This window comes from Falco naumanni, chromosome 6, assembly GCF_017639655.2.
Source record: "Falco naumanni isolate bFalNau1 chromosome 6, bFalNau1.pat, whole genome shotgun sequence".
Classification (NCBI taxonomy): Eukaryota; Metazoa; Chordata; class Aves; order Falconiformes; family Falconidae; genus Falco; species Falco naumanni.
The window spans coordinates 48,657,604-48,675,353 of record NC_054059.1 but is presented as its reverse complement, the minus strand read 5'-3'; the positions used below and the strand labels follow the sequence as shown (position 1 = coordinate 48,675,353).

At 39.4% G+C, this 17,750-nt stretch overlaps 1 protein-coding gene across 10 annotated transcripts in view; it reads right to left on the bottom strand.

Moving 5' to 3' along the window:
- The window catches only part of ARID1B (AT-rich interaction domain 1B), a 335,632-nt gene that overhangs the window by 31,244 nt on the left and 286,638 nt on the right, over window positions 1–17,750 (bottom strand). For 5 of the 10 annotated variants that reach the window (XM_040598762.1, XM_040598768.1, XM_040598767.1 and 2 more), the window contains 3 exons: window positions 11,980–12,125; window positions 4,359–4,468; window positions 3,453–3,611 (listed from right to left, as the gene is read on the bottom strand). In XM_040598762.1, the coding sequence (XP_040454696.1) occupies window positions 3,453–3,611; window positions 4,359–4,468; window positions 11,980–12,125 (415 nt within the window). Of the gene's footprint in view, window positions 1–3,452; window positions 3,612–4,358; window positions 4,469–11,973; window positions 12,126–17,750 lie in introns of all 10 variants that reach the window. The other 5 variants (XM_040598770.1, XM_040598771.1, XM_040598772.1 and 2 more) reach the window with 3 other exon arrangements.

Below are 17,750 nucleotides of genomic sequence, written 5' to 3'. Positions count from 1 at the left end.
CAGAGCAGAATGGAAACAGTTAAGAATTTTTCATTCTGGGTTTTTCTACTATACATCTCAAATGATGATGCTTTTCAGCAGTGTGGCAGGAGGCTCTAAAATGACAGTATAATCTGAAAACTTTTCACAGCTTACAGAAGGTAAGAAGTGTTTCTTACTGTGTGAGCTTTCAGGTTGTCATGCTTTGTAAAACGAGTGCAATTTTCTTCCAAAATGAAATGTTAACTTTAGAAGAATGCACTACAGGGAAGAATGCTATTCCTCAAGAGTAAAGAGCTTTTCCTCTTCTCTATTTTTATAAATGTAAACATATAAAAATGACAGATGTGTGCAAGCTAGTCTACACACAAACAAACTTCAATTCCACAAAGGCAGATTCAGCTGGAAGCCTAAATTTGCCTATAGGTAAATGTTAACCCTCAGAAAATACGGGCTTATTACAAAATTATCCCATTATCAGACTGTTAACTAAAATGAGTGCATGCCAGGCAACGTGGGAAGAATACCGAGCATGAGCTTTTCTTCTGTTAAGTTTGTTGGCAAATTTGGTGATAAAAGAATGCTACTTCAAGCCTGTGGCACATACCTTTACCAATGTAGTTATATTCTACTCTGCCCTCAATCCCTAGCACTCTTCTAGATGGCATGACTGGTTATGTTTAGATAGATGATTTAAAAATCCCCACCAAAGTATGTGGATATCAAAGCCAATTCCCATATCGTATCTTTTGAACCCTATACTTTATTTTCAATACACCTACCACCTGTTAAAACTGTATTATATACAGACCCTTGTACAGTGAGTGTGCAGAATCCTTCAGAGCAACACAAATTCCTGTAGGAGTTCTTTTCACATTAAGGCAGTGGGTAGTTGTTTCTGTACATATCTTTTAGCATCTGTATTTATAGAACTATCTACTGTTCACTTCCCCCACTTCAATAATGAATTTGCCAACATTACACTTATTAAATAGACCTATTCTACTACAGAACAATGTGCATACACAGGCAGCAAAAACTGCCAAAGTCCAATCCCTAGCAGGGGCTTTTACAGGACACAATCCTCTTGTCAAGATTTCCTCCTGAAGGACTCTGCAGACCCCTCACGGCTAGCACCACAGAGATACAGTACTATCCATGTGTATTCACTGTCACGTTCTCAAGTATCTATGGGCAGTGAATTGCATTTAATGGGGTTTTCATAAAATATTGTTTTATTCACGTTGCAACAACCCTGCATAGTTCACACCCACACTTGAAATTTTTTTCAAAGAATTTTAAAGCCACCTTGTCACTGTCAAGTATGTACACAACGTGCAAAATTAGTACAGCAGAAGTGTCCTGCTATTGATGCACACGAAGAGCCCTCAAAACATAATGTTCAGCAATTCCTTCTTCACGTTTTCTCATGCCTTACTTCCATATAAAACTGCTGAAAGAGAGGATCCACTTAGTAGGATCACAGGGATACTGTGAAGTGAATCACAGACCATTCACCCTTGCTTTTATCCTCTGCTGGAATACAGCAGTTGTAGCAAATGAAGCAGCTCTGGGATTTAATGAACAAATTCAGGCTGTTTTAAAGTGTAACGGAATGCCTGCAATCAATCGTTCCAGTCTACGTCAGGCTGCTGCTGAAGTCAATGAAGTTATCCAATACACTGGCCTTCACAGGTAAAAAGGGATCAGCTAATTTACAGCACTTATTTTTCTGCCATTCCAAAGCACTGTATTTATCCATATCTCTGTACCAAGAAGTTAACTGAAGCTAAAGACACAGCAGCATTTGGACAGAAGGGCATTCAGAAGAAACTGAAAGCACAAACTTTCTCCCATTTATTTTTTCCAACGCTATACTTTGGCATATTTACATGGAAAAAAACTCTACATGTTCACAGTGACTCTAGGATTTGTTATGCAGTGTATGCAATGAGCTCAGGAATGCATTACCATTTGGTAGCCTTGCAGAGGAAGAACTCTGTGTGTTAAGACAGCCTGTGGAATAACTCTCTTGCTTTCCTCCAGAAAACCACCCAAAGAAACGATACCCAAAACATTGCTACAAAGAAAGCTAAGGTGAGTTTTTGGTACCATGCTTTCAGAAATGCTGTTAAGAAAAAGATGAAACTTTGTGGGAACAGGTAACACCAGCTGCCTTCTGAGACTCAAAGTCGCTGCCAAATAAACATCAAAACATTCAGGTGGTACATTTCATGCCATGCTGCCCCTTTGCTCAGGGGATTCACTAGATGTCTCATTTTTGGATGGCAGATCTCTCCCCCTCCAATTGGCCTTCCTCTGTTTGCCCTGAGACATACTCTTCAACGTATCACTTTGTGAAAATTAAGTTCTTATCAAGAATTGTTGCTAATTTTAAGTGCACATTAACATTGGGAAAAAACCCTTTACATTCCTCACAAGAATATTTTTCAGGATTTTTCTACAGACAAATTATGATCATTATTACTTTCGGTAAAAAGAAAGAAAAGAGGAACAACATATATTTTTCTAATTCAAAAAAACAAAGCAAAAATGACCAAGTGGACATTTGCTCCCCGTAGGCAATATCAGCTTATGTCTTCATTCTCTTTTCTATATATGTATATAGATTTTCTATGTGTGTATCTATAGATAGATATATAATGAAATTAATTTTTAGCTCCATGCGTCTCTTGCTCAGGTTTTTCGTTACAACCTGTATGAGAATGACTAAACATTATTCATCTAAAAATAGTTTTCTAAAAACATACATGCATCAGTTTTTTCTACCCACAATCTGGGTTATTTCAAAATAACTGAATGAAGCAAATCAGAAGTAATTTCATTTTAGACTGTGCCCTGATAACCTAATGATTGTATTTCCAAATACACAATTCGAAATTAAAAATGTTTCAAAAATGCACAAGGCAGCTTTTTCATGGTGCTGAGTCTACAATTTAAACTTTGATGGATATTAGTTTCAATAGGGGAGAATTCTCATTTTGTTTTGTTTTTTTACTAAGTAATCCTAGCAATGACAAGTGCAGCAACCACAGCGAAGTCAGTTGTGTGAAGGAGTTTGGGCCCAGGAACAGAAATGGAATTGTCCTTAACAACACAGTAGGCATGCTTGGAAGCTGATGCATTACAGGAAGGATGTTTTCTTCACAACAACTGCTGTATTACCAGACAGCACACTTGCATGATGCACGCAATTTTACTCTTTCTTATTTCAAAGTACTGTTGGGACAAATTTTGCCCTTGGATAAGCATGCTCAGGCCCCACTGAAGCTGGACAGTGGAACTTACAGTCATGTGTCCGAGAGCAGAATTTGTACCCAGTGTTATAAAGAAAGAAAACTGTTTAGTGGATAAATAATGAAGAAAAGAATTTACAAAACAAACAAGCAAGCATTAAAATATAATTAATTACAAAAAAATAAACAAAAACCAAAAAAACCAGAGCCACTTACAGGGCTTGATGGAGTCTTTGGCCAGCCTGGGCTGCTAATGCTATCACTTTCATCTCCATGAAAGGAGGAGATGCTAGCAGAGCTTGGGGACATTGGGGAAGGGACTGGCAGGTTGCCTGGGGTTGGGGGCTGAGAAATACCCTGAGAGCTGTAGCTATCCTGTGGTAGAGGAATAAAAAAAAAATAATATGACAAAGGCAGGGCAAACTTTATTAAAAACAAAAAAAATACATCCAGTTTAACAGACTGACCAATTTTTATATATAAAATATATATAAACAGAGAGACACATACAGAAAACACACACATATATAAATATATTTATATATATAAATAAAAGGTATTAAAACGACATTGTTAATTAGTATAATTTGGAAAGTTTGCTGGATGCTTGGCTAAAGTCACTAAGCCACCATGCTTATTTCAAGCTCACATGGAATGCTAAGCATGGGTTTCCCCTTATGAAAGAAAGAAAAAAAACCAAGCTGTTCACCTTATTTTATCAAATAAGGCAGGAAAGCAAAATATTAAAGTATGTTGCTGCTGCTGAGGCGGCCAAAACAGGAAGCTATAACTGAAGGCAGAGAAAAATGGCTGCAAGTATTGAAACCAGGCAAGACCCTTCTTTCCCACCCACCTGGCACAGCCGAATCCCCACGCAACTTTTGGCTTGGGTTGCTTTGCCCCCGCAAGTTAAAATGCCGTAAGAACTAGTAACTTTCAGATCCATACAATGAAGGAAAAAAGAAAAAAAAAAAAAGAAAAAGAAACAAACAAAGAGATTGCACGTGAATGGAAAGGCATGCAGGAAAGAACAGAAGTGGGTAGGCCAAAACCAGAAGATGAAGGACAACACAGCAGACTTCTGCGGGCTGAACCAACACCACGTGCGGAGGTGGTAAATACCTTTGACTTGCTCTCAGGTTGGGGGGGTCCTTCTTCTTTGCCATCTGCTTTGAGAGGAAGGGGTAGTTTGGACTCACCGGGTGTCATCATATCTGCAAGACCCATAGGTGCTAATCAAAAACAGGAGAAACAGTTAAGCATGACTATGTTTGGCTTTGTAGGAAAAAACAACGCTTCCTGCTGCAAGATTGCGGCACCACGTGAAGCAGAGGTTATCCCACCTCTGTCCTGTTATTCTAGCATCCGGAAACCTGGAAACCTCTTCAGTTGAAATGAGGAAATAAGAGAATGAAATGTAAGAGAAGCACCATGCAATAACAACAACCACCACCACCACTTTATGGAGTAAAATTAATTGTTCATGCCTTCAACTGTCTCCACATTCAACCACTACCCCTTAACAGAACAGTCTATTTTAGTAACTACTGCACCTTCCCTTTAGCAACACATGAATGTAAATTCAAACAATGTGCAATTTGCTTGCGATGTTGAATCTGAGAAACAGTCCACATTTCCCAGTTATGTCTGTATTAAGGTTGGTGTCCAGCAGATAATTCCTGCTCCTACTGATTTCAGTATGAATGGCTCTGCCACTGTGAGCCTTAAGTACAGAATTACAAGCTGTAAACTCTGCTCTGTTGGAGAACCGGCACTGAACTTCTTCCCCTCTGCCAAAATGAGGTGGGACTATAATGAACGCGCAAATGTCTTTCTCTGGTAATGGCATGCAGTTGCTTCCCAGGGGTGTGAGGAGTTTAAGGGGTTTTTTTATTTGAAGATGCAAGTGCTAAGTGTAGTATTATTGCTGCAGAGCTGCTGGGTTCCTGGATTTCTAGAAAGATGCAAGAAGAAGCATTCAGATAAACAGACAGAAAATACTGGGCAGAGCAGATGCTAGGAGGTGCCATGACACTGAATCAATGCAAATAACCAGAAAACAACAGCAAGACACAAGGTGATTCTTTCCCTGCAGAAACCATGTGTATGGCATTTACGAAAAGGCTGGAGTAGCTTCCCTTTCTCTCCCTTTTTTCTCCCTCTCATGCCCTTCTTTCAAGGAAGATGTGAGATAAGAAAAACATAGGACAGAATAAGCTAAAAGGTAATAAAAAGGAAAAAATACATATCCCCAATTTACAAATTTTAAGAATCAGCAAAGCATCATTGTTTAAAAAAAACATTAAAAAATCTGGTCATTACTAGACTAGCATATCTCTCTGCAAAATGACAATGCTGGCTTGCACTCGGCAGCAAGCACTCTGTATAGCAAGCCAGAGACAGGAGGGGAAAAAGAAGCTTTAAAAATACTTCACACATTGCCCACTACAAAATGATTATTGCACATATTCATGTATTACTATGTTTTAGAAAATAATTAGTTTTAATTACAGCAGTGAGAGCATGAGCAGGACTCTGGCGAATACGCTGGCAAGCTTTGCAGTGCTAATTTGCTAATATCTTTAGCATCACTGCAGGTTGAGACTATGCGTCTGCCAAAAAAACCTATCCAGCCATGTGCCATGTGAGTTTACAACTGTATGCTCAATATTCAGCTTTGAACTGCCGGTGTTTTTCATGGGCACATTTTCTTGTTTTTTCAAAGCACATTTGTAGCCCAATCAAGCCCTTAAAGTCATCACAACACATAAATCATAATTGAGATTTAAAAAAAAAAAAAAATTACTTGCAATACTTAAGACTTCAAGAATTGGAACAAAAAGCCTTTTTCAAGTGATGCAGCTGCAGAGAAAAATCTATTGGGATCAGCTAAAAATGCTGTTATTTTTATGTATGTGTGTGAAACCTCAACAAAACAGCCAAGCAATGAGATACTGGGAAGTCAGTATCCACTAAGCATTTGATTCGTATGCATTTTGCCCTTATACTCTGTTTGCTGGGTTGGGGCAGCTTGTGACCATTATGAAGTCAAGGACGGCAGCCTAACACATTTAAGTTTTGATTTCCACAGTTTAAAATAAAGTTATTTTTGTTTTAGAAGTTTTAAAAAATATATGTAAAAAATGGTCAAATGTATGCCACAGTCTGGTCTCAAACTGGGATGCAGAACTGTTACACAAAATACATTTTAACCGTTAACACATTTCATGCTGTGAAAGCGCTAAAAAAGAAGTCTTAGTTTTAGTTTCAAAGCAACCAAAGATGACCCTTCCCCTCTAAAGCAATTTTAGAGAGGTCAAACAAAGCAAAGCTAAGAATCATGCTTCTTCACCAGAATTCTGCATGGCTAAATCCTCTGCTTATACCTCACTGGGTATCTAGGTTGGCACATCCTGTTTCTATTACAAAGAATGCAGCAATGTGCCCACTCCTGGTAGTCCCGTTTCCATCAGAATTCCTTTATAAAATTTCTTTTCCAGAAAGGTTTAACACCTCAACATAAAGGGCAAGCAACTCTAGTCTGCAAATTACCACACATATTCTGACTGTATTAATCATGTTTAGAAGTGTAAGAATACTGATTCGTTTCAGCTTTTGAATATTTCTTGCTGGCATGTGCAAATATAGCTATCAGGAGCTGGGAGACAAGTATGAAAAAAATAATAAAGTTTCCCAAATTCTGTTTCACTTTTTATTTACTTCATCTATATTGTTTCTTTCTGTAAGAGCAGAACTTCAAGGTTGTCTGGTTTCCCTATAGCTTTTACACAAGATGTGTCCACAGCTACTCTTCTATCCACTGTTGAAATGCTGTTTCATAACTTCTTCCAAACGTACTCTCCAGTGATTTGCAAACAGACATTCCTTCACTTTTTTTAGCAAAGCAGTACAGCAAGAACATTGTTTTGACCCTTTCTGTGCAGTGAAATACTGTTACTGTCACGAAACTGCTAAAATAAGACACGCTCTCTTTCTACACGGGTACTAATAATTCTGTGTGTGAAGTGCAGACAAAAGGATAAAACATTTTAGAGAGGAGGATAACAGGGAAATCCTAACTCAGAAAGCGTTGCACCGTATTGTGAATAGGTTTCAAGTACTAGCCTCTGGCTTATTATAAGAATTTAAGAGCCAGAATGATTTCAAAATGCAAGTATGGGTCAAGGTCCTGAATTAACTATTCCACACTGAATTTAATGTACTCAAAGGCAGATACTGACATGAGTAAAAGCAAAATATTCCCTTTTGCTAAAGGCTGCTCTATCAGTCCCAGATGATGAAATACTGGAGGAGCAGCGATACACAAACATTGTTTTTTCTCTTTATTGCTAGAGCAATAACAAATCACACTCTACAAAACAGAATATAACATCTTTTGTAAGACATTCCTTCCTCTCGTCACCCTTAGCACTCTCCCTCTGAAAAAAAACAAGAAAAAAAAAGTAAAAGCAGTGAATTTGTGACTCATGTGGAATTGGCAAGAGGATCCCCACTGCTTTTATGCCTACAGGAAAACCAGAAAAGGGACAACAGCATTGCTTAATGTCCTGCCACGAATGACCGTCCACCTCTGGGGAAAAGCACAGCTTAGGGCGCTCAGGCACCTTATCTGAAAAGCAGGAGTGGCCTCCAAGGTCTCAGTGCTGTGCCTCCTTTCTGCCTACCAAGTCTCCTCTGAGGGATGATAAGTGTACGCAGTTTGGGACGCACGTCTATCTGTGCCAGGAGCTAGCTGGCTTGATCTACAGTCACACAATGACCATTTGATCAAAGTCATTGCTTGTTTGGAGTATAGGTGATGGGATACTTCAGCTGTTACCAGCTGCTGACATCCTCCAGAAAGTTTATTTAAATGTGCATAAAGTAATAGCTTATATGAAGATACATGTTAAGAGCAAAAAAAAATAGTGAAATAAATGGAGGTTTCCATTTTTCAGAAAAATGTAACCAAGGTGCAAACCCAAGAAAACCAATTAAGATTTCTAAAAAATGCTTCACAATCATAAACATGATTCCTTTCTCTATAAGAGGTTCATCCAAATAAATAGTCAAATACACATAATGTATATGAAAAAGTCGCATCTACTTTTAACGATGTATTTAAATGCATCCTTTGTATTCCTTTAGTGCAAGTAACTTTTCCTAGAACTTCATGATTTATATAAAGTATTATGATGTTAAAAAAATTGTTGGGAATAATAATACCCAGAAAACGGAAGGTTTCAGTAGGACAGAGGTAGTGAAATCAGGAAAGGATCCTTGTGCCAGTAAGGAGATTAATGCCTTTTTATTGTTTTGTTCACCTCCAGAGGTAGCCAGGACTATGAGTGCCAGTTTCTGTGCAAGCACAATACAGAAATCTGAGATCCAAACTCCACACTGCTGCTTTTTAAAGGCAATCTGCACTAGAATTAACAAGGCTCACAATACAGAACTATTATTTTATTTATGTGGGTTTTTAAAGTTTCCTTTTATTATATGTATTTTTAAAGCCTGAATCTAAAAAACAGGGGGAAAAAATCTAAAATATATATGGGAAACGTGAACTCATATAGCAGAAGGACAGAGGAGGCTATACAATTTTTCTGAATGGCAGTTTATCCCATAATTGTGAAGGGATTCTGGCACTTTTTCTTGAAGCTTTTGTTTTTGTTATGGATGGGATACTCTATCAGAAGGATCTGTCTTCTTTGATCTCATAATCTCTGTGTTCCTAAACTCTCCTACATTAGCAGAAGCTGTAGATCTGTTGTTTGATCTACAGTCACTGTTGAAGTACCAGGATGCATAACTGCAACACAATTTTCTTTTCAATTGTGACAGTAATTAAAAAAACCTAAAGGAATAAAAAGGGATCAACCGGTAATGAGGAGTTATAAATACTACTAAAAACGTGTAGCAAAACCAGTGTTATAGTTAGCTCTATCGAAGCTCCAAAACCATATGAAAAGAATTCCATCAGCATCAGCAATCTTCCTCTATCTTAGAGTAAAACCTAAAAGTGCATTTGATTAAAATGAATAGAACCAAAACCTACCTTGCTCTCTCAAAACCGGCAACACAACTGCACTCTCCAAAACCCAGACAACCAAGAAACAAACTTCTCCCTATTGCTTACCTTAGTTTTCCACTGGCCTCTAACTGAAACCACAGTTGATCATGCTCAGCGCATACGTGCAAGTTAAGTAATGCTCACACTTCACTCCATCAGCAGCCACTCAGTTTGTTTTTTGCCCTACACATTGACCGAACCCTGGTTTATCCCACTGACCGACCTGTGACTTTACACCAGCGGGGAAAAAGGCTCAAGAGCCGGATAGCTGAACTGGTCTTTTGTGTCACAGAAAATGCCATTTTCAGATCTGTAGGTAGGTATTACCTGCAAGTTCTTCACCTCAACAAATGCACCTCATCAAATGCAGGGCCAGAGCTGACCCTGAAGTGCTCCTCCAGCTCAAGACATCATTTTAAGTACTGTATTTTCACTCATCTTAAGTTCAGCCCTTCATTTCTTTGACCCAAGCAGAAGGATGTCAGGATGGGAGGAAATGCAGCACTCCCCCAGCAGTATATTCACACCTAATGGTCTCTTTGTCCCATCCAGTCCCCGCTGCCCTCCATACCAACACCCTCCGTGTGCTCCTGGAGGCCAGCTGCATAAAGCAATTCAGATGCATGTCTGCTCACACACAGAGGAAAAGAGGTGCACTGAACTGCAGTTCATCTCATACTTACTTGCCATTGGATAATCTTTGAATTAATAAAACTGGAACAAAAGAAAACCTCACAAATGCATTGGCAGAAAAAACCCTGATAAATGTTTAAATTATTAAAAATCCAATATTTCAGAATGCATAACACAATAAAAAGAGTATGACTACCCCATACAAAAGACTGCTAGGATAAATGGCCTTGCATTGAACAGATTTCCACTGTATGAAATAACGAATGGCTGAATTATCTGAACAAAAAAACCTCTGTGAATCTTCCTTTAAACTGGTTATTCCTTAGGAATACATAAATCTTCTTAGGCAGGGCACTCTGCCATCTGTTTGCTGTTGGTTATTTTTGCAGCTCTTGGGGCCAAAGGAAAAGGGGGAAAAATTACTTCTGCTAATAGCAAAACAGAATTTATAGCACAGTTTCAATGCTCAGAAGTAATTTTATTTCAGCAAGGCAGACAAAACACATAACTACACAAACAAAACATAATATTACCTGGGACAGCTCTGGTGGGGGAAAAGCAAGCTATTACCTAATGGTCTTTTCAATAGCTTTTCCCTCTTCATCTAGACAGTGAAGTGTGCTGTCTGGACTAACCAATGACTTCCAAGTCAGCACTGGAAAAAGCCCTCTTTATTTTTATTTTTTTCTTTTCTTTTTAAAAAATCTTACTGATTAACAGCTTCCTTTCTGTTTCTTCTGCTAACCAAAAAAGTAACATAATGTTCTTGAAAAATAAGACACAAGTGCCTCAGGAGCTCCTATGTAGAAGAAAGAAACCCTCTGGACATACTAGCCACTAGAATCTCGCAGAGGTCATTTTCTGCCCAGGAAGCAGGGTCATATAAAATAGACAGGGAGGAAAGACAAGAGAAGGAGGCAAAGGATGAAGGAACAAAACTGGCTATGCAGGGCAGAGAGGCAGATACTGAAATACAGGCTCTTGGAAAGATGCAACTTAAGTAATAAGGCTTCTCTAAACAAAAGTAGAAACAAAGCCAACTAAGAACAAACATCAAATCACCTTAGCACAACCTATCCAGATTTCAGAAAGACTTCAAAAACCCCAACATTTCAAAAAGAGCTAATGTAATCAGTAAAGCATGCACAGGAACTCCATGACTGGAACAAGTATTTGGGAGGATCCACTTCAGGGTCATTGAAACTCCATCCAAACCCACCCCAATCAAAGAATTGATCTTTACTGAAGTATTATCTTGATGGAGGATAATTGTTAGGAGTTCAAGCTGAATATGGACTATAAAGCACATTTTCCCAGAACTACATTCACCTGTCTTCATAGTCATACACAAAGCTGCAAATAATTCTGAATTCACAAGTCATGATATAACAGATTAATCCAGCAGCCACACTGAATATGTCTCCCCTCCACCTCCCTTCCAAAGGAAGCTATGATTAAATTTCATATACTGGTATTTAAATAAATAAATAAGAAACCCTATATATGGTTATACGAATTTTTGAAACAGTAAATATGGCCTATATTTTCAGAACATAGTAATTACTTTAAGTGCTCAACTTACAGCATCTTCAAGTCAGAGCATGTGCACATCTCTTTTTTTTTTTAAACCAGTACCACAGTAAATATCTGAAATTGCAATCTTAGGAAGTAAGACACTGAAAAGCAACAGCAGCCTCTTGAAAGATGAGTTTTTTCTCCTTCCCCCTCTTGCAGACAAGTACACGCAAATACACATATACTTGCTAGTCCACACCTACATCAAACTGAGTCCGAGTGTTCCTGGAACTGTTCAAAACATTGTACTCATCTACATGCTGTGCAAAAGGACTTAATGAAAAACGTATGAGTTACTGTACAAAATAATGTGAGTACCTTTGCCTACTTTCGAATCACTCCACACTACTCAACAGGGGTGAATCGAACGAAGAAGGCCATCCCTCTGCCAGCAGCCCAGGGCTGGTACCATTAAGCAGATTTATGGAGGAAAGCCACTGCTGAAAGGTTACCCACCATTACCTGTTGAACTGTTCACCATGTTAGGTGCCATGCTGTAAGGAGGAGCCTGCGGGTTCATCAAGCCAGAGCTGTTGTTCATCGGCTGAGTGTAGGGGGAGCTGGATCCCATAATACCGCTCTGATTCATGGCAGGAAAATTGCCTTGCCTACGAGAAGAAAGAGCACACACACCATGTCTCATTATGTACCCCATTGCTGAAGATGCTGTGTTCTGTCACAGAGTACATCTCCTATGGTTTGTCAATACTAAGGCGAAGGCACACAATTATTTCAGTTTACCTACATGGGGAGTTAGTCTTGAATTAGTTACTGTGTATCTGAGAGAAATGGAGTGTATACAGAGATGTATACAGTGTCTTTATACGTCACAACTAATCAGCAGAAAAATACAACTCATACTATTTATCCTATGAGTAGAAAGCAACATGATCAGGAGTCAAAATTAGAACCTAGTATTGGCATAAAAAAATTCCAGTGAGCTGGCATTTTGATCACGTAATAGAAATCCCTACCTGCCATAGCTTAAAAAACAGTGAAATGACCAGAAGAAAAATGGGTACCATAGAATCTGCTTCGGATTTCTGTATCTGATGCTATTGCATTGAATACAATGTTCATCTTTTGTACATGCCATCTATGCCCAATCTTTCGAAAAACCACCTACATACTGCACTTCGTTGAAACACGAAACCTCACCAGAACTGTTTTGGTTTTGACAATTAATCACATAGCTGTATAATGCTTTCATAACTGAGCCTTAAGTTTCCCCGAAAAACTGCCCTACATGAAGCCCTTACCTAATTCTCCGTATCTTCAGATGTGAAGATCTTCAGATCAAATAACTTTTGAAGGCTAAACCTTATATACTCCTAAGTTCTGGCAAGTATCTAAGTATGCTTTGTACTTGATTTATCAAATTCTATAGATAAACCGAGACACAATGAAGAAAATAATCCAATTCAAGCAAGCAGAACAACCCAATGTAATGCATGATCCAACTTCAAAAATAATCTTTTATTCTTTTATGCATAATACAATTATTTACCTTTCCTTGGTATAGTTGAAGACTGCACATATTATGACATGTAAAATCATACATACAAATAAAACCACATGCAACAATATACTTACTTGTATATTCATAGCCTAGATAGGAAAACACAAAACTCAGACCTGTTTCTTCAATGTACCCCCTGTAAATTTATGCTGTTTTTCCAAATAAAGGAGACAAGAAAGGAAGCAACCACTCCTTTACATAGCTTTGATACCTGTCAGCTTTTTTTCCTCTCAAAAAACAAAGCATTTAATTTTCTCCTACAAGCAGGGAAAGCTGCATGTCCTGGTAGCAAGAGGAGATTTGGTATAAATTCTACTTTTAGCTATTACACAGTATTCACACAAAACAGACAACCCCCAAACCAACAACCCTGAATAACTTCAATGGCTTCTTGTCTTCTCCAAAATCATGGCAGATTCTTATCGCAATTGGTAGGAACGAATTTCTTTTTTAGGAGGTACAGGAGGAGGACCATTAAAGCACTATTTGGCCTAATTTTTCTTGACACATTGTGAACATCTTCAAAGGAAAAGAGAACGTGTTATCTAAATAAAGCATCTTTTTCCAAGTCAGTTTTGTCCTTTGCTCTCTGAAGACAAACTTTTCTTCACTCTTGCAAAGAGGCAAAGGCTTTCTTTTGATATGAAGGAGACAACTGCCATACAATGTCATTTCCCTGATGAAGCCTGCAATGAGCAGTGGAGGGAAAAGATTTAAAATGCACAGTGGTGCAATGCTCCAAGGGAAAATTACAAAGGGAAAAGAGAAGAACAGGACCATTTGGCAACAACTTTAAAAGATTTCAGTCACACAATCAAGCTTTTCTTATGTAAATACTGTATCTTAACCCCCCCACCCCCTTTCTTAGCTGAAAATTGCTATATTTCAACAAATGCCGTTAACAGAAAAGTTCTTACTATGCTGGATAAGCGAGATCCTTTCTGTTACTGAGTAAAGTTACTCGTGAAGATGAAGAAAATGTGCAAGTTCATTTTTACATTTTCAAAAAGAAGTAACAGATTTTGAAAGGTTCTTATGGAGTAAAGCTGGGATTCTGGAAAAGACAGATGTCTCTAGAGGTATCTCTCTCTCCAATGTCCTTCTTTAGCTTTAAAAATACACAGGAGATACGCACCTTGCAGGTAAGCTGAAACTGGTCCTTACCTACTAATATTTCAATACAATTACTTTCTATAGCATGTATATCTTCTAAGCTGTGGGGTTGTTCATTGTCTCAAATTGAGGTACAGGCTATTTCATGTTACCCTCTATAGACATCAATCTCAATTGTAGCTCATGGAAGCATACTGCTGTACAACAGCTTTAAATCAAAAAGTAGGAAACTATTTCCAGTTTAGACAGAGAGTGGAAATTAAATAAAAGGAATACACTAGCTTTGGCCAGGACAGTAAGAAAGCAACTGAAGTGCAAAAAAATTGCTTCTGTATCCAGAAAGACCTGAATGGCAGAACCTAATTCTGAAATTTAATCTGGCAAGGCAATACCTCTCCCTTTCATCCTCCCATGTAATGCTGCACTTGGAATGGACACAGCTCTCCATCTCTGGAAACAGCCCAGAAAGTGAAAAGACTCAGCACCATCCCTGGCAGAACTCTGTCCTTCCCCAGTTGCCCATCAAGGCACAGACTGCAGCATCCGTGAGCTAATTCAGTAATGCTGAAAGGTGACATCCTGTAAGAGTAAACACTGTTTTATCCTGAGATTGGGTACAATGCACTGTACAGAGCTCCTCCACATATTATTCTGCTTTATGATGGCTTGGAATGGGAAGTTTCTTTAGGGAGAAATTATCAGGTATTACTTCAGCCTTTAATTCTCACTCCACAGTGGGCCTCCTTTGAGTAAAGACTGCCGACTGTGACAAATTGTGCTGCATCAGTGCTATAATATGAAGTGGAGTCCATTAAGAACTGAGCTGAGATCACCAAACTCATTTTGATTAACCTCCAGGTCACTAAACACTTATAAATATGTTACACAGCAGCTGCTAAACATATTTATATATGCTTAAGGTCACAGCATCATCTGTTGGTTGTTGGAGTTAAGTCAAAAATCTTATGTTTCCTTCTGTGCTGCTTTTAGTAAATGCATATCCAACATACTATTAAAGAAGTATTTATCTCAAAGCATACTACCAGACTCTCTCCTACATCTCCCAATTCCCTCTTCCATTTTTCAGGAGGCTAAATAAAAATCATCTTTTAAAACCAGCCTGCTGTACATGTAGTGACATCTAATGGCAAAAATTCAACTGACCAGCAATGAATTCTATAGCAGAACAAACCCAGTCAAGTATACAAATTTTCAATATTTACCACATAAACACCAAAGGCTGGGTTGCTTAGGGATGATGCAAGTGATAATTAGGAGTAATAGGAAGAAATTAAGAAAAGAAACACTTATGTTGAATATAATTAAAAAATGTACTCGTGGTGAGCTGCAGTTACCCTCCAAGGGAATGAAGGAAACCCCAATACTTGACACTTCTACACACAGACAACACATTGGAAAAGGTACCGGTCGGAGAAATCCTGCATTACATATGACCTAGATGACCTGTCAGGTATTTTCCAGCTCTAACTCCTCCAATACTGTGATCCCAGACCACATATTTTTCCCCATTTAGAAGAAAAAGCAGCTGGGCCAGTACAAATTTAGGATTATGCTATCAATTTAAACACTATACTTAAACCTACACTTTTCATTTTTCTGCTCTAATGTTACAAGTAGATGTCCCAAGTATTCAGCAAATGGAAGAGATTAAAAATGGGAAAGGGGGGAATATGCTTTCTTTCTGTGCTTCACCTACTCTGTTGACAACCTAGTAATTCACAGCACCTGCATAATGCCAGAGCCAGTTTTACGCTTGAGGGAAGGGCTGCCACCCAGGGGGACCCAGACAGGCCAGAGGAACGTGCTGACAGGGACCAGGGACGTTATGGAAGTCAACAGGGACAAGTGCAAGGTCCTGCACTTGGGAAGGATGAGCCCCCTGCCGGCTTGGGCTTGACTGGAGGGAGCAGCTTTGCTGAAAAGCCCCTGGGCACCTTGGCAGACGGGGAGCCGAGCATGAGCCAGCAAAGTGCCCTGGCAGCACAGGGGGCCAACGACATCCTGGGCTGTGTGACCAGGAGCAGAGCCAGGAGACGAGGGAACCAAACGTCCCCTCCTTACTCGGCTCTCATTAGACTTCATCTGGAGTATAGTTTTGGATCCTCCGGTAAAGGAAAGATGATGACAAACTGGAGTGAGCTTAGCAGAGGACCCCTCAGATGGTTAGGGCTTGAGCACTCACCCTGGAGGGGCTGAAGGACAAGGGCTAGTTCAGCCTGGGGCTGCGATAGCTTTCCAGAGGAACCTAACAGCAGCCCCCCAGCACCTAAAAGGAGGTCAGCGAGAAGATGAAGCCGGGCTTTTCACAGTAGGGCACGGTGGGAGGACAAGACACAACAGGCAAGAGTTAAAACATGAAAAGTTGAGACTGGACGAAAAAAACCCCTTTTTCCAGTGAAAACAGCCAGGCACTAGATCTGGTGGCCCAGAGAGGTGATGGAATCTCTGTTTTTGGTGGTTTTCAAGACCCAACTGGATAAAGCCCTGAGCAGTCAGCTGTGCCTGAGGAGGAGAAGGTTGGAGCAGAGACCTCTTGAGGCTTCTTCCAGCCTGAATTATCCTACGCTCCTCGATTGTCAGCTTCATTGTGCTGTTGATAGTTTGGTGTACTACTGGGTCCAAAATACAACTGGTCAAATTCAACTGTTCCCTTTTAAGAAGCCCTCTTCTGCTCTTTTGTTTTGCTTCATCTGCAATCCACCTGAAGCTTAATCAGCACTTAATCTCTTTTCTCTGAAAAACAGGTAGCATCAGATATAATTGCATCTTCTGAGCTAATGCAGAAGTCCATGTATTTAAAGAGAGATGACATGCAAGATCTGGTCATCATTAAAAAGCAGAACAAAGAAACTGTAAGAAAGAAGAACACTGACAATACAAAGGAGCACTCGAGTGAATCACAACTGCTAAGCAGTGCCTCTTATACTGAGATGTCTTCCTTTAATTGGACCTGAAATCACCAGTAGGTTAGTTGTTTCTAACTGCTACACAGAAGTTACTCTGCAGCCCTTGTGTTTAATACTTGCCGGTATGTGTGTGATTTAGTACCTTCTCAGTGTTGCCATCTGTCAAAGGTTTTTACTGTTGTCTTCCTCAGATGTGAACAAATTTGAACTACAAAATCGAGTCCAGAGGTAGTTGTGGTTTAGCTATGGACAATGATAAAAGTGGATTATGCTTCTCAGCAGGACAAGAAGTGAAGACACAACTTTTCATATGGAAACATGTCAAAACTCAGGTTTTGCTGTGTGCAGACGGATCCAGTTTTACAGTGTTCTGTGGATTTTCTGGCATGCATGTGACACTCCTCTCAATCTAAATGCGTAACACTGGAGCAAAACCCTTCATGCAGTCAGAAAAGATGATCCAGCTTCTGTAATGAGCCCTGTGGCAGCCTGTATACAGGGGCAAGTTGAGCATGGAAACGTGTAGGGAACAGAAGAAGGGTTCAGAGGTGGAGAGTCTGCAAAGGCTGGAGGTGAGGAGCGTTTCGGGCAGAAAAGATGGAAATGGAGGGAGGAGAGAGCAGATGGAAATCAAGAATGAACAACAAGGGCTGGGAGCATCCTCACTAGGTGCC